This window comes from Aspergillus caelatus, assembly GCF_009193585.1.
Source record: "Aspergillus caelatus strain CBS 763.97 unplaced genomic scaffold BDV27scaffold_15, whole genome shotgun sequence".
NCBI lineage: Eukaryota > Fungi > Ascomycota > Eurotiomycetes > Eurotiales > Aspergillaceae > Aspergillus > Aspergillus caelatus.
Genome location: NW_022475278.1, coordinates 193,012 through 215,968, shown reverse-complemented (window position 1 = coordinate 215,968; position 22,957 = coordinate 193,012). Strand labels below are relative to the sequence as shown.

Here is a 22,957-nt window from a genome sequence, read left to right as displayed (position 1 = left end):
TTGGTTGTTCCGTTTGATCGATTGGAGTCGAGGACCCGCTCAATGCGGTCTAGTGCGGCGTACGGTTTGCAATGTTTGCAACCATGCCCGTGATCGACGTCTGTGGACAGTTTACTTTCACCTCCAATTGACGCCCCGCCTGCGAATTGCTGTTTTTTAAATTCTGTTATTGCAGGTGGTTACGGAAGGAGTGAAAAGATGTTCGGTCGCGTCGGAGGTCAGACTTTCCGGTGTGTCGTGCGCAGGCCGATCGTGCGGAGGAGACTCTGTGAGCGCAAATTCTCGGCCTATACAACCAGCACCAGTCCCAGCGCGAATGCGTCCTCTACAGCTTCACCCTTGGGAAGTATCACTTCGGAGCTTGATCGGATTGCTCCCTGCTTTGAGGTTCCGGCTTCGCGAATTACAATCTTGGACTCTCCTGCTAGTTTCTATAGCACCCTCAAGGTAAGTCTATATATGATATAATTAAACGGAGATAGTCCGGGACTAATGCGGAGGGTTTGCAGAGCAAGATACGAAAGGCCCGGAAGCGCGTCTACCTCTCTACGTTGTATATCGGAAAATCGGAGCACGAGCTTATTGAGACAGTGAACCAGGCTCTACATGACAATCCCGATCTCAAAGTATCCATTCTGACGGACGCCTTACGAGGAACTCGCGAGACGCCGAATCCCTCATGCGCTTCACTTCTGGCCTCGCTGGTCGCTGAACATGGCTCGGATAGGGTGGAAATCCGCATGTTCCATACCCCGAATCTCACGGGATTGAGAAAGAAATGGATCCCTAAGAGGATCAACGAGGGTTGGGGTCTTCAACATATGAAGCTTTATGGCATTGACGACGAGATTATACTCTCCGGGTATGGTATCTTTTTTTTTTTTTTTTTTTTAACAAAATTCGTCTTTCAGACTATCAGCTAATGATATATATGCAGAGCGAACCTTTCCAATGATTATTTCACGAACCGCGTGGATCGATATCATGTTTTCAAGTCTAAAGAACTGGCCGATTATTATGGCAGTATCCACCACGCAGTATGTAGTCTGAGCTACCAAATACTACCGGATCCGCATAACACTGCTGGATATCTTATGGATTGGCCAACATCCAACGGCACGGCATCACCGTTGGAAGACCCCGAGAGCTTCACCTCCTACGCTTCTACAGTCTTGAACCCTCTTATTCAACCGGCCCAAACGAAACACGCACTTGAACAGAAATCCTCAGACGGAACATATGTCTACCCCGTTGCCCAATTCACCCCACTACTAAGACCCGATACCTCTACGGAGTTCCCCGCAGTGACCACAATCCTTCGCATGCTATCAACATCCCCCGCGTCCTCCGGTGCCCGCTGGTTGTTCACCGCCGGCTATTTCAACATCCACCCTGTCCTCTCCTCTCTACTGATCGCAAGCACATCAACCTCACATACCGAATCCACGACACGTGGTACCGTGCTCACAGCATCCCCTTGGGCCAATGGTTTCTACGGTTCCCCCGGCATTTCCGGCATGCTTCCTGCCGCATACACCCATCTCTCTGCACGGTTCCTTGACCGTGTAGCTGCGGCACAGAGAACGAATTCCATTCAGCTGAAAGAATGGCGACGCGGAACGGTCGGGGAACCAGGTGGCTGGACTTACCATGCTAAGGGTCTTTGGATCACGCTACCCAAGGAAGAACATCCCAGCCTGACTTTCGTGGGGAGCAGCAACTATACCAAGCGTAGTTATAGCCTTGATCTAGAGGCTGGCGCGCTGGTCGTTACCGGTGACCAGGACCTGAAGCGGAGACTTGGTGCAGAGAGTGAATGGTTACAGAAGGAGTCTCAAGCTATCTCACGGGATGACTTGAGAAGAACCGAACGTCGTGTTAGTTGGAATGTTCGTTTGGCGATGTGGATTGTTGAGAAAGTCGGCGGTGCCTTGTAGGGTGTAGCAAACCCTTCTCAGGGATGATGGGGGCAGTATTTATTCTATGGTAATGATAGAATTGGTATACCCATGTACCTTATATGTAACATATACAGTGTCTTATATAGATTAGAACGAGGGAGCTTGTACTGCAATGTTTTTATAGAAAGACTCGCCCGTTGAAAGCCACTACTTTTCTGAAGGATATAACGAATTGCAGGAGAATAAATGGTAGTAAGAATATATATATTATCAAAATATCCCAAACCAGACCTACGCCATCTAATTAAGTGGTTTATGATAGGAACAACCAAAAATAACCCTAGTAATACAAGTTGATGAAAGAATGTTTTCTGAGAAAAGAAAGAACCCCCTCCACAAATCTAACAACAAATAAAAAAGATATGAGAATCTAGAAAAAGAAAGAGTATGCAAAGACCAAGACGGTAGCAATAGTAGCAGCTGAGTACTCGAACTCAAACCAAACGGCCTGACCACCGAAGGCGATGCGCTTACTCTCCTCCGTGGGATGAGCAACACCAGTCTTCTGATCCCGCACGAGCAGATCCTCTCGATCAGGCATGATTGGGGGATTAATGGCATAGGCGATCGGCGTCCACATAGAGCTGCAGATGAAGAAGAAAGCGAAAGGTGGCCAGAAGGCATGTGTGATCAGACAGATGATGACGTCCTTGGCGCCGTTTTCGACGGAGAAGCAGCGGTAGGATGAAATGATCACTGCGATCAGAGTGACATAAACGAAGGCTAGATGGAATACCACCATATAGTTCAAGAATATGACGCGTAGACGAACGAACATGTTCTTGGTGAGTTTCGGGTCGCGCTCGTTGAGTGCGGAGGAGAGGGATCCGGTTGGTTTGAAGGCTTGCGTTTGACCTCCGAGCCATTTGGGGAGGATAAATGAGCGGACCATGCAGACTGCCATGTAGGGTGCCATCCAGAGTTGGAATCGGGAATTTCTTTGGCCCGTGTGGTAGCCTGCTGGGGAGAATAATGTTGCTTCGCAGAGCCGGTTGATGATGGTTGAGGCGAAACAGGCCCAGATGAGCCAGTGGAGTTGGTCCTCATTTGCGTACGCAACCAGAGGTTTGCCCCACAGGAGAATAATAGGAATGGTAAATAGAGACGCAGTGAGAAGGAGAGTAAATAAGTTGAGGATTGCGTAGATGAATCCGGAGAAGCGTTGGGCGAAGGTCAGATGCTGAACACTCTTACCCCATAGGCAGAAATTCAGCTTGGCTGCTGTGTCCACGGTTCCTATCGCCCATCGGGTACGTTGCTTGAGATGCCCACCGTAGTCTTCTGGTACTGTCCCAAACTGAAGGGGTTCGTGGATGTATACTGTTTTCCAGCCTCTGCCGAGCATAAGAGTTGAGGTTGCGACATCTTCAGTAAGAGTCCCCAGAGGGAAGTTGCCGATGTCTTCAAGAGCTTGACGGCGAACCACATAGCCGGATCCAGTACACCAGGCCACGCCAAGGGCATCTTTGATCGGCTCAATGATATGTACGAAGAAGTCCAGACTCTGTCCGAGGGGATCCGAGGCTGGTGTATTGTAGAAGAGCTGAGGAGGACATGCGAGGGCTACCTTGGAATCCCTGAGGAGATGGGGAAGGACAGCACGCAGCCATTCACGTTCAGGGATCTGGGTGATGTTAGTTGGTCAGAGATCAAAGGCGAACAAGGTCAATGAGGTCACTAACCATATCAGCGTCTAGTGCTGCTATCAACTCACTTGCTCCTCCAGGCAAATATTGCACTTGTTCGAGGCCATAGTTGAGGTTGCCAGCCTTGAAGTGGTGTGGCTTGCCAGGGATCTTTTCTCGTGCCATGTAGAAGATGTTGGGATAGATTGTGGCCAACTCCTTCACAGCAGCTGCCAGGGATGCAGATTTGGCGTCGTCTAGTACGATAACCCTGAATTTGTCCAGTGGATAATCTTGGTCACACGCACCACGGACGGTGTCCAAAACAACAATATCGTCTTCTCCGCAACAGGTGACGAAGACATCCACCGTAGGGACCTTATCTCCAGTCAACCTAAGCTTAGGCCTGCTTCTTTTCTTCCATGCCATGATGGTCCAAAGGTTATGGATCAGAGAGGGTATAGCCACAGCCATCTCAATGGCGACAAAGACCCATGCCCCGCCATAGTAGATGTCAACCGACCTTTGTGCCATAACGATACAATAGATACGCAGACCAAGATAAAACAAGTACACGGCCGTGTTGGTGATGGTAAAGAGCGGAGCGAGGGCGAAGACCCATCGCCTCCACCCGGTCGAGATATCGACATCATCTCGATTATGAAGAACAGCTATGTTCGAAGAGCCAGTGGGATCAGAATGAATCTCATCAACTTGGGCTTCCTTACACTAGACATTCGGCCAAGTAAAGTCCGTTAGCTCTAACATGATCATCCCCTGAAAGTATCGGAAAGAAGACAGTAATTACCAAGGACGGTGAAGAGTCTGAAGGGGTATTTGTGAAGGATTTTGCTGTATCAGAACTCCCGAAGGACAAATGCCCTGGGCGGATTGGTATCGCGCCTTTGGCATATTCGTCCTGACATTCGAAGCTGTTAGAGTTGTGTTCAGTTTCATAGATGTTCAAGGCAGCTGCTTTCTCTTGATCTTGCTGACCCTCGTGGTGGTCAACCATCTTGAGACTGGCCTTGAGCTATATAGTCTTCACGATGAAAGTATAATCAATTAGGCTTATGCTCTCAAGATCAGGGTCGTCCCAGGTAGGTTGCCAGAGAATTTTATACATCGTGTATGACTTCCTAATAGCCGAACAATATTTATCTGCCGCAAAGCTCGCTAAGACAACTACCCACATTATCGGTAAGTCCATGGCGATAGAGAAACTCAAATTTGCATGATGCAGGTTCATCAATATGATGTATTGACTCAGTGCTGCAAGGAACCTGCCCTCCCACGCCTTCCAAGGGACGATGTTCATGTGCTGCGTCATATCCTGTATACCGAATTAGGGTTTGCGATCGATACGTCCCCTGCATGAGGGCAAACTATAAGATCTCCGAGATTCAAACTTAGCAGCCGCCGATGATCAACTACTCTTAATCGACGGGGGGGCCTAAAAACTATTGAAGTCTTTTCGTTAGTGCAGCCCACTCAGGGTAATTTGATATCAGAAAGGAGGGCTTAGCTGAGCTTGAATTAAGGTTGTGTTATGCCTCCTTTCCTACGAATAGCCCTAGCTCTGATCCGGGTCACTACCATCCGAAACCAACAACAAAATGTAAAAGTCCCAACGAATGCCCCGAAATTTCTTTCGTAGATTTCCAAATCAAATCAAGGTAACATGGCTCTTCAATTGCTCGTGAACGCTGGCCTGCTGGCCCTCCCAATCGGTGGCTCTATTGGAACTCTCATGGGTATTGACGCACACCGTCAAGCAACAGGACAGCGACCTCTCTTCTACAATGAAATCGGTAATGATGGAAGTACCTCTCGCAATGGCATTACCAACACACGATACTGTGATTTGTTCAATCCTATTTCACCGAAGTCAAACGGCCAACTTTACACATGTAAGTCCGTGTGAGCTGCTGGCAGGATTTCGGGGCAAATGTTGACTTGGGAGCATAGTGAACCCCAACCAGTGGGGCGTGACAGACAAAACAGTAGGAGGATTGTGTATGAATGTAAGTACTTCTACTTTGATACTTCAGTTATGTTACTTTATGGATTGTCATACTCATCATGTCTGTCTGATCAAGGTCACCACCATTGCCAATGGCTCCTACCCGACTATGTCAACAGCACCAGAGTTTTCTGTGACATGGAAATTCGACCAGGAAACCAAGGACCAGACAGTGCATGCCTTCCCGAACGTCCAGGTTGACAATGTTCTTCCCGCTTCACTTGCAGACATAGAGCACCTGAACCTCGATGTCCATTGGACATATGCAATGGGCAACAAAACCGCGAACATAACGGATGACGCGAAGTTCAAGGATGTCAATACCAACGTCGCTCTTGATATGTTCTTTGATAGCGACATCAAGGCCGCGAAGAACGTCTCGATAGCTAAGTACGAAATGATGATTTGGTTTGCCGGCTATGGCCAGGCCAAACCATTTGGGTATGAAGATGGTATTGTCAAAACTAAAGACCTAAACGGCACGACCTTGTGAGTGGCCTATAGTCCCATTATTGGACGCCTCGACATATGCTGACATCTTTTACAGCCAACTGTATACTGGTCAGAATGATCTTAAACAGGAGGTCCTGACGTGGTACGCAGCAAACACTACGGAGAAGTTTGATGGTGATATTCTCCCTCTCATCTCTGACCTATATCACCTAAACAAAGATATCGAATTATCCAAGAGTGACTATCTGGGAGTTCTGAGTATGGGTACTGAAGCGTTCTCCTCGCATTCTAACGTTACATTCTGGATGCCAAAATTATCCATTGATATTCAGGGCCCTCCGGTGCGCAGTGATACGGCGAAGGCGTGATAATGTTGGAAGACATAAAGTGTGTGTTTGCGTGTGCGTGTGTATTTGTTAGATGCTACTACTACATTTGTAAAGTTACAGAGAACAAAGAATTCGGTATTATATTCATTTAATTATTTTCGTGGATATGCCTTGAAAGAAACAAGCTATAAACACAGGACTTGGCATTTATCATCCTCGTTCAATAGAGCTTCGATATTGCTTACTACATATGGCATATGCCCCCCTCCATTCCTTTTGGGAAGTTGAATCTGACCTATAATAACAATATATCCACTCACCTGCATCTTGCTCGGGTGTCTCTTAACTAATCGAGCTAAACTCGTGCCTTAAGACAAGTCTCATTGGACTTACCTTAAAGAGATGCTATCTACATATGTGAGATGATTTGGAAACTATGTTTCTCAGGGGTTTGTTCCTATGTATGTACGCCGCAAACCCTAAAATGCCCGGAATATACAACCGAAACGCTAGAAATTCTATAGCACGTTGAGGATGCGCGTCATAAGACACCGGTACAGTTCAGCCCTGGATTTATCAAGCACGGGGTAGTAGCACTATGAATTCTATTTAAAAAGAAGGATTTCCGGTGGGAGTGTCTTCGTAGGAGTCCGATTGTTGACCCAATGGCTATCCCGCTATCCATGAAAGATCGGCAAGGCACCTGATGGGTTAGCTGTAAGGGATGTGTGCGGGGCGATCAATTATTTGCCTTCCTAAGACAAGTAGCCCTTATCTCTAGATTTCACATGCGGAGCTTCTGTCCATGTTCTCGCCGGTCGTTTGCGATTGGGGCTCCTTCCGAGTGGCACGTCAAGACCACATCCCGTAGCTGGTTTGGGTTCAGTGGTTTCGATACATACTCGTCCATTTCTGCTCCGAGACGATCGTCATTTACGATATCAGCTGTGATCGCGATTATTGAGGTCCGCTTTGTTTTGTGGGTTCGCTCGTAATTGCGGATCTTGGACACTGCCTCAAGTCCGTCCATTACCGGCATTTGGATATCCATAACGATCACGTCGAACGGTCGGCTTTGATATGCTTGGAGCGCTTGAAGACCGTTTGTAACGACGGTAATATCACTGGTGCACTTTTCAAGTGCTTTGGCTGCCACCAGTCGGCAGATATCGTTGTCTTCTGCTATGAGGACCGACAAAGGCGTGGTTTGGTTAGGTTTGGGGTGTTTTGGACGATCCTGCAGAGCGCTAAGTAGGGAGCTCAGAACACTTTCGGAAGAACAAGGGGAAGTAATGTATGATACAATACCCAGGTCAAAGGCTAACTTTATGGAGATCTTGAAGGAATCCGACGGTGTGGGATTGAACAAGACAAGGGGTGTCGAGCCGAAGTGTCCATGAGTCCGTAGAGCGCAGGCCATTTCAAGATGTTCCACTATAAGGACATCTGGAAGATGATTTTGGTCCCGTAGCTCCTGGATTTGGACATCATGCTGGTTTAATACACGCACTTGGATACCATGCTCGGTTATGATCTCGCATATAGGGTCGCTCTCTTGACCATTTGATGTGATGTAGAAAACAACACAATCTCTGTGAGATATCATGCGTTCAGCCGTGGCAGCACACGGACTTTCAAGCTTCAACGGCCAGGTAAAGGAAAAAATGCTGCCCATGCCTACAGTTGACTGAACCCAGATATCACCACCCATCAAACTAACGAGCTTTCTGGATATAGCCAAGCCAAGGCCTGACCCGCCAAAGTGTTTAACCACGGAATCATCTGCCTGTTGAAATCTGTCGAAAATGAGTTCCAGCTTATTTGGTTGAATACCGACCCCAGTATCTGCAACAGAGAACTCCAGGACGCATTCGTTTTCGGCACATGCCTGCTCCTGGGCAGTCTTTACGGAAAGTTCAATTCTCCCATTCTTGGTGAATTTGACTGCGTTTCCGACCAGGTTGAAGAGAACCTGGCAAAGTCGGTTTGGGTCCCCAACGGCGTGTTGGGGCACAGAGCTACCAACTTCATAGGTAAGGTCAGTCTTCTTCTTGCTCGCCTCAACTGCAAGAGGCTTTAGTGTGTTCAGGACTGTTGAGCCAAGATTGAATGGGATACTTTCGATAACCATACGACTGGCTTCTATTCGTGATAAGTCAAGAACGTTGTTAATATTTGCCAAAAGACTTTTGCCCAAGCTATGAACCAGGTTAAAAGCGTCATGAGCAGTTGCCGGAAGACAACCCGCTTCGAGTCCTAACTGAGCCATACCAATGATACCATGAATGGGTGTGCGAATCTCATGGCTCATGGTAGCAAGAAGTTCCGACTTGCTATGGTAGGCTTCCTCGACAGTTTTCCTGGCAGATACACAATGTTCCAATCGTTTCTCCACAGTCGAAATCATGTAGCGAATGCTAGTTTTGAGCTTGATTATCTCGTCAAACGTGCGGATCCCGATATGCCTTTCAAAACTATGCGGTGGCGCAGGATCTGGTAACTCAGTAAAGTAATAAGCTTCGGTTATAGGGTCTCTTTTGGATGCATCGATAGTTTCGGCGTCTACCTGCTGTTCTGGTATCTCTTCACCCTCCGTTCCGCTACGGAATGGCTCGTATAGATCCAAACTCCGAGGTAGTTCCGCTAAGTCCTTATCGATTTTGCAAGAATTGTTGCTTGTATCGTCAATCCATTCCGCCACGGGGCACTCCTTTGATGTACTGTCCTTCCCAGATTCACTCGAGCCGCCACACATGCTTATTTGGGTGTCATTCGGGATACCAGCTGGAACTTTCCTACTTTGCACCAGGGGCTAAATCTGTTTGTCAGTCTATTTACTTAATCCCCATTCCAAGACAGACTGCTCTGTGGCTACCATATCTTTATAGGTGGCCAAGCAAAACGGGAGCTGTGACACTCACATCTGAGAGCTTGTTCCTAGCGAACGCTGTTACTTCTTTCCTCGCTTGACACAACTCCTTGGCGACAAGGTCGTCAGCCCTCTTATAAGCTTCCAACCTACATCTTACAGACAAGTAGCCTGCTTCCACTTGTGATAGAGCTCTCTCTGTATTTGCAGACTGAGTCACTGCATCAAGGATTGTAGAAAGGACTTCCCGCGAGATTAGAATACTATCCCCCACTTGACTTAGCGCGTCATGAAGATGCGACACAACGACATCCAGAGCGAATTTGCTGGCCATATTAAACACAGCATCCACTTTTGTATCCGACGCGTCGCTGTCTCTGCCACAAATATGGTATTCAAGGGCAGCTTCTGGTGTGCTGTACCTGGCACAGTGGAGACCTTTGCTCCGGCGCTCTCTAGTTTCGTAACGCTGGACGAGTCAGCCAATGATTCTGACCTGAACTGATTTGATAAATGCTATCCAGACAACTCACCCCTGGCTATACACCGAACTGTTTCTTCGATATGCCAAAAAAAAAAAAAAAAAAAAAAACCCGGACTTGGGGTAAAGAATGCTAGTTTGTGCGGAGCATTCTGGCTTCTGAAACAACGCAGAGCATCAAAGGCTTCCTCGTCAATTACCCCGTGATAATTCCAACTTTGACCTCAATGAGAAAGTTGAAGTGATAAGTATGTTACTCTTTTTCGGACTTCAATTCAGGTAAAGAAATTGGAAGGGGCAAATGGGCAAACCCAAAAGGCTCCCTCTAGAGGTGCCAAAGATTCCCAGTGCCGAATGCAACTCTAAGCCAAATACTAAAATAGTACAGCCTGTGCGCCATGACATCACATCAAACTTCTAGGCCCTTTTCTCGGGGTTCGAGCCTTCGACAGAGTAGAATTCTTTAGCTTCCATCTGATTTGCGCCTCATCCCGGATGGGCGCCCTAAGCAATAATGATGGGTTTACAGCACTAGAGATGCATAAGGATAAGCAGGTGACTCGATCTATCTTTACTAGAAACTTCAGGAAGAATGATCCGCCTATAATAGATAGGCTTAAACAATTAGCTAGGAGAATAGCCCGTCGACAAGCACCGCGTGTCTTTTCAATTTCTGCTCTGACATCATTGTCGATCCACCAAGTTGAGGAAGGTGCCTTAGTCCAACCTTGAGGATGTTACTCTGAAGTCAGACTTAATTAGTGATCATTGATTAAGATACTGACGCACTGGGTCTTTTCGCTACCGGTAATTACGTCTATCATCTCACCGCGTTCACTACCATGGATCCACCCCGTTCTTATTCCAGAACATCCACCTTGTCGGGATTTGGGCTTCGATTATTCGGAGTGGTTGGAGTTAGTTTTCTTTATTTTCACCATTGTAATGAATGAGGAAGAAAATAGAAAACAAGGTGAAGAGAATGCAGGATTCCTAGCACCGTGCTTTGAGACTTTCGCTCTCTTCCTTGGTTTGGCAATGATCGTCCCACGTCCTTTTGCTGACCCCCCGGCGCATAAAACTTCTTTAGTACATTATGCCCTTGGGAATACTCCATGTTGGGCTAAAAAAAAAACTGGTGTACATTAGCTGGTCCTACCACAAATTCCCTCTTTTGAAATCTTTCAGGCTCCGGTAGGAGTACACAGAGGGTGCTGATCGGCGCAACCATTATGACAGTAGCCACCCCGCGTCTTATATATCCCCCGGTGCAAAAAAAAACCTTCAAAGCAACGGACAGACATTGAGACATGGTATTAACTTCTCAAACGGCAGAAAAAGTCTTGTACAATGCTGCCCAAGCCCAATACCATGATGCCTCAAGATAAGATGACCAGCCAACCTGATAGGGTACCAAGCATCATGTGCCAAAACCAATCGAAACTCAACATGAACAACCATCAACCAAACCTCAGTCAAAAGTCCTCGACCAGAAACCTGATCGGAAGTTAAATCCGATCAAATCAACCAACTAATATGATAGGCCCATCGCACTCTGGTACCTCTCAACTAGTTATCCGTGTGGGTCTCCCTGTTTCGGACAACAAGAGGGTCTGGAAGCTTCCTTGCAATTTCGACTGGCGCTGATCCTTTGCGACCCGTTAGCGTTAGGCATACATTTCTGCTGCCCAGCGTCTTGGTTGGAGGTCATCCTCGCTCGTTCAGGATGCCGGATTAGAAAGGTGTGAAGGCTCTAGACCCGCGCGCTGTTTGCAGTGCTTTGTGGTTCTTTCAGGGGTAAAGTTGGTCCCACCGCTGGGTGGCGTTGGAGAGTTTTTATTGAGGTTTTGTGTTGGCTTTTGGTCCGGTGGCTTTTGTTTAATGAGTCATAGACTTGTTGATTTATGTAGTGCCTTGTTTAGTGATGTAATAATAATGTTTCTCTGCATTGATGGACCATTGAGTTTTGATTTGATCGTTGAAGTTAATGGTACCCTAGTTTGAAAACGTAAATCGGCTAGTTTACGCAGTGATGTACCGACATAGTTGAAATGTGCTCGAGCCTCTAATATAGAAAATTTAAAATATTTTGGGGGAAATTGGGAATGGATCGTAAATCTTCTTTGTAGCCGATGGCATGCTTAAAATACGAAGTGTTCTATCTGTGCTGGACTTAAGTGTTGTGGTCTATGCGAAGCCAAGCTTGCAATTTTATAGAAGAACCATTACTCTATTGAAGGTAAAATAACATAATACATATATATATATATACAATAAAGGTAGATTCATTAATTTCTATACAAAGGAAATCCGTTTATACAAATGAAATTCGTTATGGACACCATTCAGGAAGCCAGAAAGATCCCGAAACTTTTCGAGCATAACCCAGAGACTCATGTCCTCAAATCCCTCGCTCCCTCCGATAATGCCTGACTTCCTACCGCCCAGGGTGGAAAGAATTCATTCCTTGTCTGGCCCATACCATCATACTGCGCCTGGTCTAGATCCGGGGTCTGAGCTGGCGGCTGGAATGTGCATTCGACCGTCTCGACCGTCAACCTGGCTCGCACCGGGCCCGGAGGAGTACGTCGAGGACCACTTTCTCCCGAACCGCTTCCATCACTATCCTCGTTCTCCTGGAACCAGCTGTCTTCACTCGCGATTGTCTCCAAGTCCCAAGCCTGCTGATTGGTCTTTAATGGGTTAAAGGGCGATGAAAGACGCTGTTGCGGCGGGTTTACGTTGGGTTCGTCGGATTGCTTTCCTGATATTGTCTCGGATTGTCGTCGACTGTCATTCTCAATTGTGCCGCTACTGGTAGTGATGTTGAGTTTGCTTGGTTTTCGTTCGAGCTTTTTAGCAGAGGCTAGATTTGGTCTGGCCTGAGGGCTTGCTGAGCTTACGGGCGTTTTCTGCTTAGGTTTCGGTAAGCCGACCGTCACCTGTGGGGTTCCTGGTCTGTCTGAGATGGAAGATAACACCGTGGATGACGGTGGTGGGTGCGGCTTTGGAACTTCACGGGCTGCTGGTGCAGCATAATGAGAGGTTGGCATCTTGACTGGCTTCTGGACCGGAGCTTTCTTGACAGGAGGATTTGGCTGTTCGACTATTGGGCGAGGCTTGCAACCCCCTATCAACGGATCGACCGGTGAGTTCGCCCGGGAAAGCTCACTTGGTACCTCAGTGATTGGGGTTAATAGACCCGGATCATCCACAATCGTGATGTCGTCCTCCCTGGGCAGGAAGTTGAATGGGGAAGTAGATATGGGCGGCAAGGGACGCAAGGGAATGTTGGGTTGTGAAATTCTGAGGTCTTTCAAGCTAAGCTCCTCAGGCTTTGTGTTCACGGTCGATTTAAGTAATGGCCCATTTGGAGGTTTGTTTGTTGCTGTTGGCACACGAGGCAACTGGTGAGATGGGACTGGAGGTCGAGCGTCATCAGCCGATTGAAGAGATTCCGGATCTGCTGCAGCGCCCGGCCATGGAGTCGGAGGGCGTGATCTGAGGTGGTCGATAGCGCTTTGCTGAGGCGTATCACTGGAATCACCCAGCCCTTGCGACTCTAAGAATCTTTTGACTTTGTCTTTTGGGCCAACGGTAAATGGAGGAAATGTGGTCAGGTTATCACCATCGGCCTGCGATGGTTGCTGAGGCTGTGAGTGGCCCACCAGCGACTCCGAAGAAATGCCTTCCGACGCGAGCTTAGGGGTCGTGTCGAGTTTGCTTTCCATGGAAGTCTGTGTGGTAGAGACACGTTGATTGTGGTGTGGCTTGATCGGAGCCTCTGACTGCTTCAGCGATGTCTCCTTAGTCCTGTCGACTTTACCACCCTTTCCATCTCCCTTGGATGGCACTGAAGGACGCTGCTCTTGTACGGGGTGATAAGCGCCCGACTTCGAAAGGGTCTCAGCTGACAAGGCTCCCTGCGTACTCGATGAGAGTACTTTCGAAGTAACGCCTCGCGAGGCTTTCAGCGCCGAAGACGAGCCTGGTACCATTGTCAGACGCCGTGCCAGTCCGTTCTCGTCTACCGGGATACCCAGCCCGTTGCTTAAAAGAGTCGTATTTTGTTGAAAGACTGAAAAAAGAAAAAAAGCTACATATAATGGCTAAAACGGGGAAATATAGCCATGATATTGCGCGACCCAGCTGCCTTGTCTGGCAGGAGTCTGCTGAAAATCTCGTACCTGGCCATAATGATGCCCAATTGATTTACGAGTCGCGTTCATACTCCACTATAGCTCAGCCCAAACCACTCAATCACCAGCGAGAAACACAACGCTGATCATTTTATTGACAGAAGGTGCCGGCCATTGATGGTTCGGTGGAGTTAGCGCGTCAACCGGACAACGTTGGGGAGAGCAAGCAACACTGAATAGCTCCCTGCAAGTGATTTCTAGAAGCCTAACTGGCTCCACCGAGAAGCACCAGCGACTTAGTGCCTGGCTCTATAGCTTTTGTTCCGTAGAATAGGGTTATTCTAGCGTAATAAGTGGTGGATTGCCGGCCAATGGAGATATCATCAAGTCAAGAAAAAGGGGCTCCCGAGACACAGTGGGACCCGATGAGCAAACGTTATAGCCCATATGTTGGCCCACAACGAGACCCAATCCTCTCAATTGTCTATCCAGTAGCGTACAGCTTGGAATTGTCGTAATCCTTCGGTTGTGGCCATCCTATCCTGGTGATATGGCCTTGACAAGGACTCAAAAGTGGAAACTTCATATGGACTATCGATTTTTTCCCTTATCCACCACCATGATGCCCACCTGGGGACAACAAATTGTCCTCTTCTAAGATTCCACTTATTTTTCTACTGAGATGTTTTCCTAGAGTACAATCGTATTATCAAAGCATTATTAAGCACGTCTTTATCCAGGCATCTCATAGATTGTCCGCTATTCCAGCGGGGCTGTGTTTCTCTCTTTGTTGGATTCTACCCTCTTTATGACTTTCTCTTTATATTTTTCCTTTAAAAAAAAAAAAAAAAAAAAAACAAATGATACCCAAATCAACCAGGTAAGAAGAAAATACACATCACTTTCCAATGTGCAGCTACACACCAATCCATGTCCATCCCAGATATCTGGAAGGTAGGTAAGCTGCAGTATCAAAGCTATTTCAGGAAACTCGACTGCCCAACCCAAATTAACTTTCTACGAATGTAACCCAAAGCTCGTGTCAAGTAATTTAGCTCTTTTCTCGAATGTCAGCTTTGTGTCCACCTTGTGGTGCTCGTCCCCTGGTTCAGAGCTCCTTTGCTCCACAGCTCTACCCAACCGGTGGAGCCTTTGCGGCCGTTATCCATATTCGGCTGGTCCCTAGCTGTTTCAACCTGGGTGGTTTTATTTCTCAATAATTAATATTCTGTCTCGAATGAAAATCTTCTATTCATTATGCGGGGGGTTGTGATTGTGTCTTGCTTACCTTGCAGTATAGTGTGTTGATAACTTGATATGACTGATGAGAACACCACACTATATATCATACCCACTACCTATTGGAAAGTTATATAAGAGCTGGTTTCGTACAATGATATTCAGGTAGACAATCAATTGTCGTATAGAGTAGGCTTTTAGTCACCATTTATATTTCATGGTAGCGGTTTTAGTTTATATTGCGACGGGCGATAGATCACGCATCAAAACAAATGTCACTTAGAGAGTCGTACAAAGCTCTACTTTATGTATTTTTGCTAGAAACAGAAAAAAAAAAAAAAATAAGTTATCGTCCTTGAACACTAATCGCCATCCAGGTTGCTGTGGCACACATGGAGCGAGGATAAATCCTAAATTGCTGGCCGGGAATCTTACACCCTTCACTAGAGTACAGATCCGCTGTTACGCATTCCCATCCAACCCCTTATGCTTATGTTGCGCCATGTCCGTCCTTCTTAGCAACCTCCGATGTCTGCGTAGGTTCGTCTTGCCCATTCTTCCCCCTTTTAATGCTCTTCCATTCCATACCAAGAGAGGCAAGCAGTCCAGCAAGCGAGACCCCCATTGCAGCGAGGAAGATTTTCGTGCAAGCCCCGTTGTACGCCTGCTGCACTTGAACCATATACTCAGGCGGGACAATGGAAGCTAGGTTAGTAGCACCATTATTAAAAATCTTTCTTGTATCTAGACCTGGAATGTCTGAGAGCTGAGATATAAGATAGTTAGTAAGAATCGATTGACCAATTGTAGCAAAGACACTACCACCGAGCTGCTGCAGGAAGAATACGAGTGCGATTCCGATCGGTACATCAGCAAGCGGGAGGACTCTCTGGACAACGAGGCCCGAGACTTGCATTCCAAAGCCCAGGCCGAAACCAGATAGGAATTGATAGCCGATCCAATGGGATGAGTCGGTGTTGAGGTTGAAAGTGGACATCAAACCTAGGCCAACAGACAAGATACATGGGCATATGTACATGGCCGGGACATAGTATCCAGTCTTCTGCGTCATGAGCCCTGCTATGAAGGTTGCGAGAACCATACTGAGCATGAGCGGTAACGTGTAGATGCCTGACTTGATGGGGCTGACGAGTTGGACAGTTTGGACTATTCATTGCCGTTAGCTGGATGGTCTTTTTATGTGGGGTAGGAGGTTGCGCTTACACCAGATCGGAAGAAAGTAGACCATCAAGATCATGGAGCTCGATATACAGAGGGTGTAAAGAGCTGCGCAAAGCATGCTTCTTTGAGTGATTACCCTTGTTGGTATCGTTGCCGTTTCTGGTCTGAGGATCTGAACGGCGGCAAAGAGCAAGAGCAGGACACCAAACAGAACGAAGAGTGTAATTATTCGATTATTACTCCACGAGTAGGTCGAGCCGCCCCATTGTAGAGCTAGCAGCAGAGAGACAATGGCTGGCACGAAGAAAAACATGCCCAGAGGATCGAGCCGTTTTAGATGAGTCCCAATGGAAGCAGGTTCGTGGTTTGACTTCGGCGGATCCCATATCAAGAACAAAAGTATCAGTGTTACTGCTCCGATAGGAAGATTGATGTAAAAGCACCATCTGGTAACTCAAGTTAGTCAAGGATAAATCCCCATGTTAGCAAGCCTAGGTAGCAAACCTCCAGGTGACCGAGCTGGTGAAGGCCCCACCGACCAAGGGCCCCATAACACTAGAAACCCCGAAGACTCCTCCAAACATGCCTTGAAACATAGGTCTCTTGTGCAGCGGAATCATGGGTATTATGATGAGCATGCACCCCGAGAAGACCCCTGCGGATGCGAGCCCAGCTATAGCACGTCCAGCTATGAAGGCGCCTGAGTTGGGGGTAGCGCCACAGATGGCAGAACCGATTTCGAAAACTACAATGGAAAGTAGGAATACACGCTTCATATCGTAAGCTCGGTATATGCGGCCATAGAGAAGCTGGGAAGTTGCTCCCGTGAGCAAGAATGCCGAACCGTACCAGCCAATGTCGCCCAGACTATCGAACTCATCTGTGATACGAGGAATAGCAGTGCTGACAATTGTCCGATCCAATGTGACGACAAAGAGGGAAAGAAGATTGCATGATATAATTAGCCAGAATTTGAGAGTCCTGGGCTGATAAAGATTTTCAGATGCTCTTTCTGGCTTTTGCCCTGCCTGATTCGGCACTATGCTCTGCTTCTCAACGTCTGGAACTTTGCCTGAGCCCGTATCCTTGTTGTCAACCTCGGCGTTGCTATCGTGGGTTGAAGATGCCATCTGGTTGTTTGTTGCTAGCGATTATATCTTTGGCTTGGTATGACTCGGGTTGTAGATATTGTATTCCGGCTTTCGATGCTGTCCAAAGTAAGGTATTTAACGTGAAGAGTCAACTTACTCTGGTTGAGTCAAGCTTGCTACACTTGCAATAGACAATTTTATAGTATTTTATTTGACTATAAAGAAATCGAAGATATTCTTCCCAAAAAGACCTGTCCATGCTATATAGGCCGGCCACAGACAGCACTATGACTCCGTCAGTCTGGGACCACGCTGTACCCCACTGACCACGAAATACAATCCAGTCATACTTCACTAGAAAACGCCATCCAGTAAAGCAAATCCAACAAAAATCGGTAGCAAGTAACAATCTTGACCCCGATTTGATAAGCCTGTTACCGTAGGAATATCCGTATTGGGACTAGCGTCGGAGACTATCATGCAGTTTCGGGACCGAATCGAATCTACGGGACCGAAAACATCATCAGCCACCCGCTTATACACAAACTGGTCATCTCACAACTTATGATCTTCGTACTGACTCAAATAAATGCACGAACATGAATAATCTCACCAGAGGTCATTCTTGCGTGCTATGTCAGCAGCGCAAGGTCCGTTGTGACCAGCAGAAGCCCTGTGCCAATTGTGTCAAAGCACAAATTGAGTGCCGGGTTTTGCCCCCACAGCGTCCTAAGAGGAGAAAGAAGAAGTTGCACGAACGAGACTTGATTGACCGGCTTAAGAGGTATGAGGCACTTATGTCTCAGCATGGGATTAGCTTCGACTCGGTCCTAGAAGGTGGGGATGGTGTCGCGATTCTCGAGCATGACCGCGGTGGCTCGGGGACTGATGCAGAAGGTAATGCACAGAATCATAAATCACAAGAGCATGGCAAGTAGGTTTTCCAAGCTCTATGTCATGTACCACTCTGACATTTCCCAGACGCTCGAGATGGTTTCCATATTACAAAGAGGTTCGTTCATGGAGTGGTTCTCTCATTCTGATACTTCTACATTGCCAGACTGGTGTCTCGATATGAGGATTGAACGACCAAGGAAAAAAAAAAAAAAGAAAAAACTAAATCCATCTAGTACTGCGCAACCGATGATATGCTGCATGATACGTCCGACGATGATAACGAGCGGCCCAATATTCATGATTCATTCGATACCATGTTTAGTGATACCGATGGCTTCCCATTCAAAGTCTGTGGCTCCCCCGCCCAGATAACCGATTTACACCCGCCTGCGATCAAAATATTTCAACTATGGCAGGTTTATATCAACAATATAAACCCTCTCTTGAAGATTAGCCACGTTCCAACGCTCCAGGCACACGTTGTCGGGGCAGCAGCCGACCCTGCTAAGATTCCCAAACCGCTAGAGGCTTTGATGTTTGGTATATATCTCGTCGCTGTAACATCTTTGACAAATGAGGAGGTGGAGGGCACCTTTGGTGAAGGAAAAGCAGTGCTCCTATCTAGATATCACCAGGGCACGCAGCAAGCCTTGATAAATGCTGGTTTCATGAGATCAAATGAGCTTAAGGTGCTGCAAGCTTACTTTCTATACCTGGTATGTCGACCTTTGCATTTTGCCCTGCATTCTTGCATGTACCTTCCCTCCAGTTTATGAACACACATCAACTCATTTCCACTATAGTTCAGTGTAGTACAATACGTCGATCCTCGGTCTCTTTCCTGCTTGATCAGCATTGCAGTACGTATAGCCACACGTCTCGGGTTACATCAAGATGGCACTCGGTTCGGCTTGTCGCCATTCGTAACAGAGCAACGGAAACGATTATGGTGGCAGATTGTCGCTTTTGACAAACGAATTGCAGAGGTGACAGGATCGACTATTGCCGCTCTCTCGTCCTTCGGAACTGACTCCGGGCTCCCCCTCAATGTGAACGATGCAGACCTAGACATTCACGCTAAAGAACCTCCTGCGCCCAGCACTGGCGCAACAGAGATGCTTTTCTGCCTCACGCGCATTGAACTCACTATGGCAACTGTCCCTAATGGTATGCGACCCAATCCTGTGGCTTTGAACAATCCGTTCGCGCAACACAACTCAACCCCCTCGTCAGCCGATGTCGCTACTCAAGAAACTAGCAATCAGCCTCCGACAAATGGTCTCGATCGCTACTGTGCGCACATGGAGTCCACGTATCTAAAGCACTGTGATCATAGAATTCCCGTTCAGTTCTTTGCTCTGATGATGGCACGTGTGTCGCTTTGTAGACTTCGAATTGTTGATTTTATGTCTCGAGGTGTGTCCGCCACAACTCTCGAAGACCGGGAGCGCGACGCCCTCTTCATGACTGCTGTCGAAATGCTTGAGTGCGATAATGTTATCCATACGACCCCCAATCTACGCAACTTTCTCTGGTACACTCAGTTGCTAGTCCCCCTGCCAGGCTATGTCTTCCTCGTAGGTGAACTGCGCCAGCGCACCACGGGCGAGCTGTGTGAGCGGGCATGGAAAGCTATATGCGGCAACTACAACCACAGGGGTCTCATCCGTAAGCTGAGAAGTCCCATGCATGTTGCCTTCGGCCGTATGCTCCTAAAGGCCTGGAACGCACATGAGGAAGCCGAGCTCCAACTTGGGAGGAATCTGCAACCTCCACAGCTCGTTACATTACTGCGCGAACGTGTGGCCCAGCAAGCTTCAACATCCCAATCAAAGCCAGGTTTGGCGGGTAACGGCAGTACGGACCCTGTTAGGACCACAACCGATAGCCCCGTCACTGGAACCAGAATGTGGGCTGGCGATAATCCTGTGCTAGACAGAATGGGCCAGCCGTCTGAAAATGCGTCCAATGAAGATTTGACGTTTCCGTCTCTGCACAGCGCAAGCCAAATGTATGATGAGGTTTTTGCCGACCAGAATGACGTCGACTGGTCATCTCTCATGCAACCTTGTGTGCTGGGAGGGCTTTACGGCAACACTGAGCCTATCTTTACGCACGGCGGTGGTTTCAATTATCCATTTGGACCATGATCATGATCATGGGATCTATCGGTTGTCCCACCCTTTCCTTTGTCATCGTTCGTGTCATCGTTCATGTCATCGCTATGCTCATATGGTGTTCCATGTGGCTCTCGGGTTTCTACGCATGGACACGTCCACAATGGTCCAAATGATGTGCTTCATATTCGACGACTACATCAATAGTCTTCGCTATCGATAAACTCCCATTTGGCCTTCACCGCATGATGCAACTTTCTCATAGGCCAAGCATGGATGGCCTTAGTCTTCTCAATGACAGCCTCCAGTGCTTCTCGGTCCCTCGGATCAGTGAAATACTCACCGTAAAGTATGATGCTGATCACGGCATTAACCAGGGCGGGCGAGAGGTTCTGGTGACTCAGACCAATTCCACAAATGTTGAGTACTATCGATCGGACTTGTGCTTCAACCTTACGATGCGCAATCCGGCAGTGTGGGTCGTTCCTATATTAGCCTATCAACAATCCAGAGTCGGGTAAAGAGACGTGGGCAAAGGTATTAGAGCGCGACATACCTAATATTAGGATTCTCTGCGATCAAGATCATTCGAGCGATTTCGTAGTGCTGGGCGCCAAATACCTGTGCACTTGAGCAGTACCAGACAGTCGAAAATATCTCCCCCTTGGACTTGTCGGCCTTTTTGTCTAGGATTGGAACGAACTCAGGCATAATTTCCGTAGTGATCGAGTGGAGTTTTTTCTTTAACGCAGCTGTATTCAAGGTGGTCAGCTGCATGTACTCGTTCCAGCTGAACTTGTTGGCGCTCACCCCAGTCTAGTGGCGACCTGTCCCCCAGCCACCATCTCGTTACATCTCCGGCAAATAAGATCAGTTTATTAGCAGCAGAGGCACCCTGGCGCTTATCTTGGTCGGGTTTCATTCGGGGGAAGCGCTGCATAGCCAATGCATAGTAGATTTCCTGCCTAATAGCTATCCAGAATACAGCATTGGCGAAGCTGTGGTGCGTGGGTATTGAGACAGTGGTTTCTATGATGGCCTGTATGATGGCAAGGAAATTAACAGGCTGCTGGTCGCGAGTGCCAGTGCTACTATCAATCTCCTCTTCCTCTTCGATCTCTTCATACTGTCGCAGGATTACGGCGGCTGCCATAATGTTCTCTTGGTACTCCCGGTCACTAATCTTATGGAAGTCTATGAGCGCGGGTATGCATTTTAGCATATACTCCACCGCGGTAGACCTCGACAGATGGGGAAGAACCTGCCCTTGATAGCTCGGTCCTTTGGATGTCCTGTACTGCGGCAAACGGCTGAGATGACGCGATGCAACGGCATAAATAGCATTCCGAAGTGGAGGGCAATGTCGGGCGCGGTGCGGAACTACTACTTGAAAATGTCTCCTATCATCACAGACGTCAAACTATGCTTCTGTTAGCTTTTGGTTCACCATTGCACGCTGTGTATACCTTACCCATGGAGAAAGTTCCTCGATAAAGTACCGCAATAAACAAGCTTCTTGTACGCTCTCCAGCGGTTCGAGGGCCGCATCACTAGAAGTGGGAGTAGGGCTGTATTCAGACTGAACTGGTCCACTGAAAGATTTGGTCCCCTGGCTATTCTCACGGTGGCCTATTTCCTCTGGGCTTCCGGAGATAGATAGAATTTGGGCAGGAAAACTTAGATCGGATTCATCTGGCAGCTGGGAGCTAAATTCACTTGTAACCGAATCCTGCGGCGACTCATCTTCTCGGAATATGGGTCCAGTTAGACTTGAAACATCATGCGTTAGCTGATCGGCTTCGCATGCCGTAATAGCTAGAGCATGTAGACGCTGGTTTTCGGAGGCAGTGACCTCCAGGCAATGGAAGGGCTCTGAAGGGTGCTGTGCCGTTGGACTTGTGTGAGGGATGGTGCTAGAGGGCCCGTGGTTCGTGTGTCCAATGGAAGGGTCAAACTGGACATTGCTGACAACAGATCCTCCTGTACCATGTACACGGAGCCGAGCTACGAAAGCTGATCAGTCATCAAAGCTTCGCTAGCTTAATGGAATTCTTCCGGAACGTTGCTCACCTCGCTTTGGCCTACTGTTCACCCAATGTTGGTCCTCGGAAAAATGGGCAGTGGACCCTTGACGGAAGATCTGTCTTTTCGATACTATAACACAGTCTAGATTCTTCACTTCACATCGTCCACACTTGGGTGCTTGTTTATCACCTGTAAATTAAACAAGCTATGATCAGCATGCTTTCCGGCCACTCTCTATGTATGCAGTCATGCAAGGGTGTAGCATCCGACAGCATCCAGATACGAGCAACATTATCTTTCTCTCTTCTTGCGTTTTCAAGAGCTAGCTCTGCACCACGGTCACGGCCACTACTTTAGTCTTACATTTCAGATGTTTGTCTGTCAGGTGGGTTAGTACGAAAGAGCGCGTATAAGAGAGACTACACGACTGACCACGACAATTCCAGCATGGTTCTTGGATTGCTCGATTCCGCTGCATTGGCATCATCTCTCTGTAGGCGACGATATCCCAAAATGGCTAAACTGA

At 47.7% G+C, this 22,957-nt stretch overlaps 9 protein-coding genes across 9 annotated transcripts; 4 read left to right on the top strand and 5 right to left on the bottom strand.

Annotated features, from left to right (window-relative positions):
• Positions 1-165: 165 nt before the first annotated feature.
• On the top strand, positions 166-1,996 carry BDV27DRAFT_21233 (CDP-diacylglycerol--glycerol-3-phosphate 3-phosphatidyltransferase). Its single transcript, XM_032076027.1, has 3 exons — positions 166-447; positions 510-862; positions 938-1,996. The coding sequence occupies exons 1-3, from the start codon at positions 199-201 to the stop codon at positions 1,935-1,937; spliced, it is 1,602 nt and encodes a 533-aa protein (XP_031932216.1). The 5' UTR covers positions 166-198; the 3' UTR covers positions 1,938-1,996.
• Positions 1,997-2,226: 230 nt separating this feature from the next.
• Positions 2,227-4,601, bottom strand: BDV27DRAFT_166393 (glycosyltransferase family 2 protein; the record flags this gene model as incomplete). The annotated part of the gene is made up of 3 exons (XM_032074179.1): positions 2,227-3,585; positions 3,644-4,315; positions 4,395-4,601. The coding sequence occupies 3 exons, from the start codon at positions 4,599-4,601 to the stop codon at positions 2,332-2,334; spliced, it is 2,133 nt and encodes a 710-aa protein (XP_031932215.1). The 3' UTR covers positions 2,227-2,331.
• Positions 4,602-5,267: 666 nt separating this feature from the next.
• BDV27DRAFT_153398 (glycoside hydrolase family 12 protein) lies at positions 5,268-6,430 on the top strand (the record flags this gene model as incomplete). The annotated part of the gene is made up of 4 exons (XM_032071771.1): positions 5,268-5,496; positions 5,555-5,610; positions 5,686-6,098; positions 6,157-6,430. 4 exons carry the CDS (start codon positions 5,268-5,270, stop codon positions 6,428-6,430), a joined length of 972 nt encoding a protein of 323 aa, XP_031932214.1.
• Positions 6,431-6,711: 281 nt separating this feature from the next.
• On the bottom strand, positions 6,712-9,839 carry BDV27DRAFT_121418 (uncharacterized protein). The gene is made up of 3 exons (XM_032065363.1): positions 9,794-9,839; positions 9,313-9,729; positions 6,712-9,203 (listed from the first exon to the last, which is right to left on the bottom strand). Exons 2-3 carry the CDS (start codon positions 9,592-9,594, stop codon positions 7,176-7,178), a joined length of 2,310 nt encoding a protein of 769 aa, XP_031932213.1. The 5' UTR covers positions 9,595-9,729; positions 9,794-9,839; the 3' UTR covers positions 6,712-7,175.
• A 2,258-nt stretch (positions 9,840-12,097) lies between these two features.
• Positions 12,098-13,845, bottom strand: BDV27DRAFT_121414 (uncharacterized protein). The gene has a single exon (XM_032065362.1). The coding sequence runs from the start codon at positions 13,737-13,739 to the stop codon at positions 12,135-12,137; it is 1,605 nt and encodes a 534-aa protein (XP_031932212.1). The 5' UTR covers positions 13,740-13,845; the 3' UTR covers positions 12,098-12,134.
• Positions 13,846-15,581: 1,736 nt separating this feature from the next.
• BDV27DRAFT_141492 (MDR family MFS transporter) lies at positions 15,582-17,740 on the bottom strand (the record flags this gene model as incomplete). The annotated part of the gene is made up of 6 exons (XM_032069822.1): positions 15,582-15,608; positions 15,643-16,286; positions 16,344-16,747; positions 16,806-17,373; position 17,550; positions 17,720-17,740. 6 exons carry the CDS (start codon positions 17,738-17,740, stop codon positions 15,582-15,584), a joined length of 1,665 nt encoding a protein of 554 aa, XP_031932211.1.
• Positions 17,741-17,993: 253 nt separating this feature from the next.
• BDV27DRAFT_121410 (uncharacterized protein) lies at positions 17,994-18,518 on the top strand. The gene is made up of 2 exons (XM_032065361.1): positions 17,994-18,326; positions 18,374-18,518. Exons 1-2 carry the CDS (start codon positions 18,190-18,192, stop codon positions 18,468-18,470), a joined length of 234 nt encoding a protein of 77 aa, XP_031932210.1. The 5' UTR covers positions 17,994-18,189; the 3' UTR covers positions 18,471-18,518.
• BDV27DRAFT_21141 (fungal specific transcription factor domain-containing protein) lies at positions 18,395-20,545 on the top strand. Its single transcript, XM_032076026.1, has 2 exons — positions 18,395-19,005; positions 19,093-20,545. The coding sequence occupies exons 1-2, from the start codon at positions 18,541-18,543 to the stop codon at positions 20,437-20,439; spliced, it is 1,812 nt and encodes a 603-aa protein (XP_031932209.1). The 5' UTR covers positions 18,395-18,540; the 3' UTR covers positions 20,440-20,545.
• A 61-nt stretch (positions 20,546-20,606) lies between these two features.
• BDV27DRAFT_141490 (uncharacterized protein) lies at positions 20,607-22,909 on the bottom strand (the record flags this gene model as incomplete). The annotated part of the gene is made up of 7 exons (XM_032069821.1): positions 20,607-20,892; positions 20,963-21,158; positions 21,217-21,826; positions 21,878-22,175; positions 22,259-22,319; positions 22,477-22,620; positions 22,864-22,909. 7 exons carry the CDS (start codon positions 22,907-22,909, stop codon positions 20,607-20,609), a joined length of 1,641 nt encoding a protein of 546 aa, XP_031932208.1.
• Positions 22,910-22,957: the final 48 nt, after the last annotated feature.

Excerpts from the sequence above, each read along its gene's own strand:
- BDV27DRAFT_21233 (XM_032076027.1), top strand. The coding sequence starts at position 199 with ATGTTCGGTCGCGTCGGAGGTCAGACTTTCCGGTGTGTCGTGCGCAGG. Across the intron at positions 448-509 it reads GTTTCTATAGCACCCTCAAG|AGCAAGATACGAAAGGCCCG; the intron begins GTAAGTCTATAT and ends GAGGGTTTGCAG. Across the intron at positions 863-937 it reads GACGAGATTATACTCTCCGG|AGCGAACCTTTCCAATGATT; the intron begins GTATGGTATCTT and ends ATATATATGCAG.
- BDV27DRAFT_121418 (XM_032065363.1), bottom strand. The coding sequence starts at position 9,594 with ATGGCCAGCAAATTCGCTCTGGATGTCGTTGTGTCGCATCTTCATGAC. Across the intron at positions 9,204-9,312 it reads CTAGGAACAAGCTCTCAGAT|CCCCTGGTGCAAAGTAGGAA; the intron begins GTGAGTGTCACA and ends AAACAGATTTAG.
- BDV27DRAFT_121414 (XM_032065362.1), bottom strand. The coding sequence starts at position 13,739 with ATGGTACCAGGCTCGTCTTCGGCGCTGAAAGCCTCGCGAGGCGTTACT.
- BDV27DRAFT_121410 (XM_032065361.1), top strand. The coding sequence starts at position 18,190 with ATGTCTCAGCATGGGATTAGCTTCGACTCGGTCCTAGAAGGTGGGGAT. Across the intron at positions 18,327-18,373 it reads AAATCACAAGAGCATGGCAA|ACGCTCGAGATGGTTTCCAT; the intron begins GTAGGTTTTCCA and ends GACATTTCCCAG.
- BDV27DRAFT_21141 (XM_032076026.1), top strand. The coding sequence starts at position 18,541 with ATGCTGCATGATACGTCCGACGATGATAACGAGCGGCCCAATATTCAT. Across the intron at positions 19,006-19,092 it reads AAGCTTACTTTCTATACCTG|TTCAGTGTAGTACAATACGT; the intron begins GTATGTCGACCT and ends TTTCCACTATAG.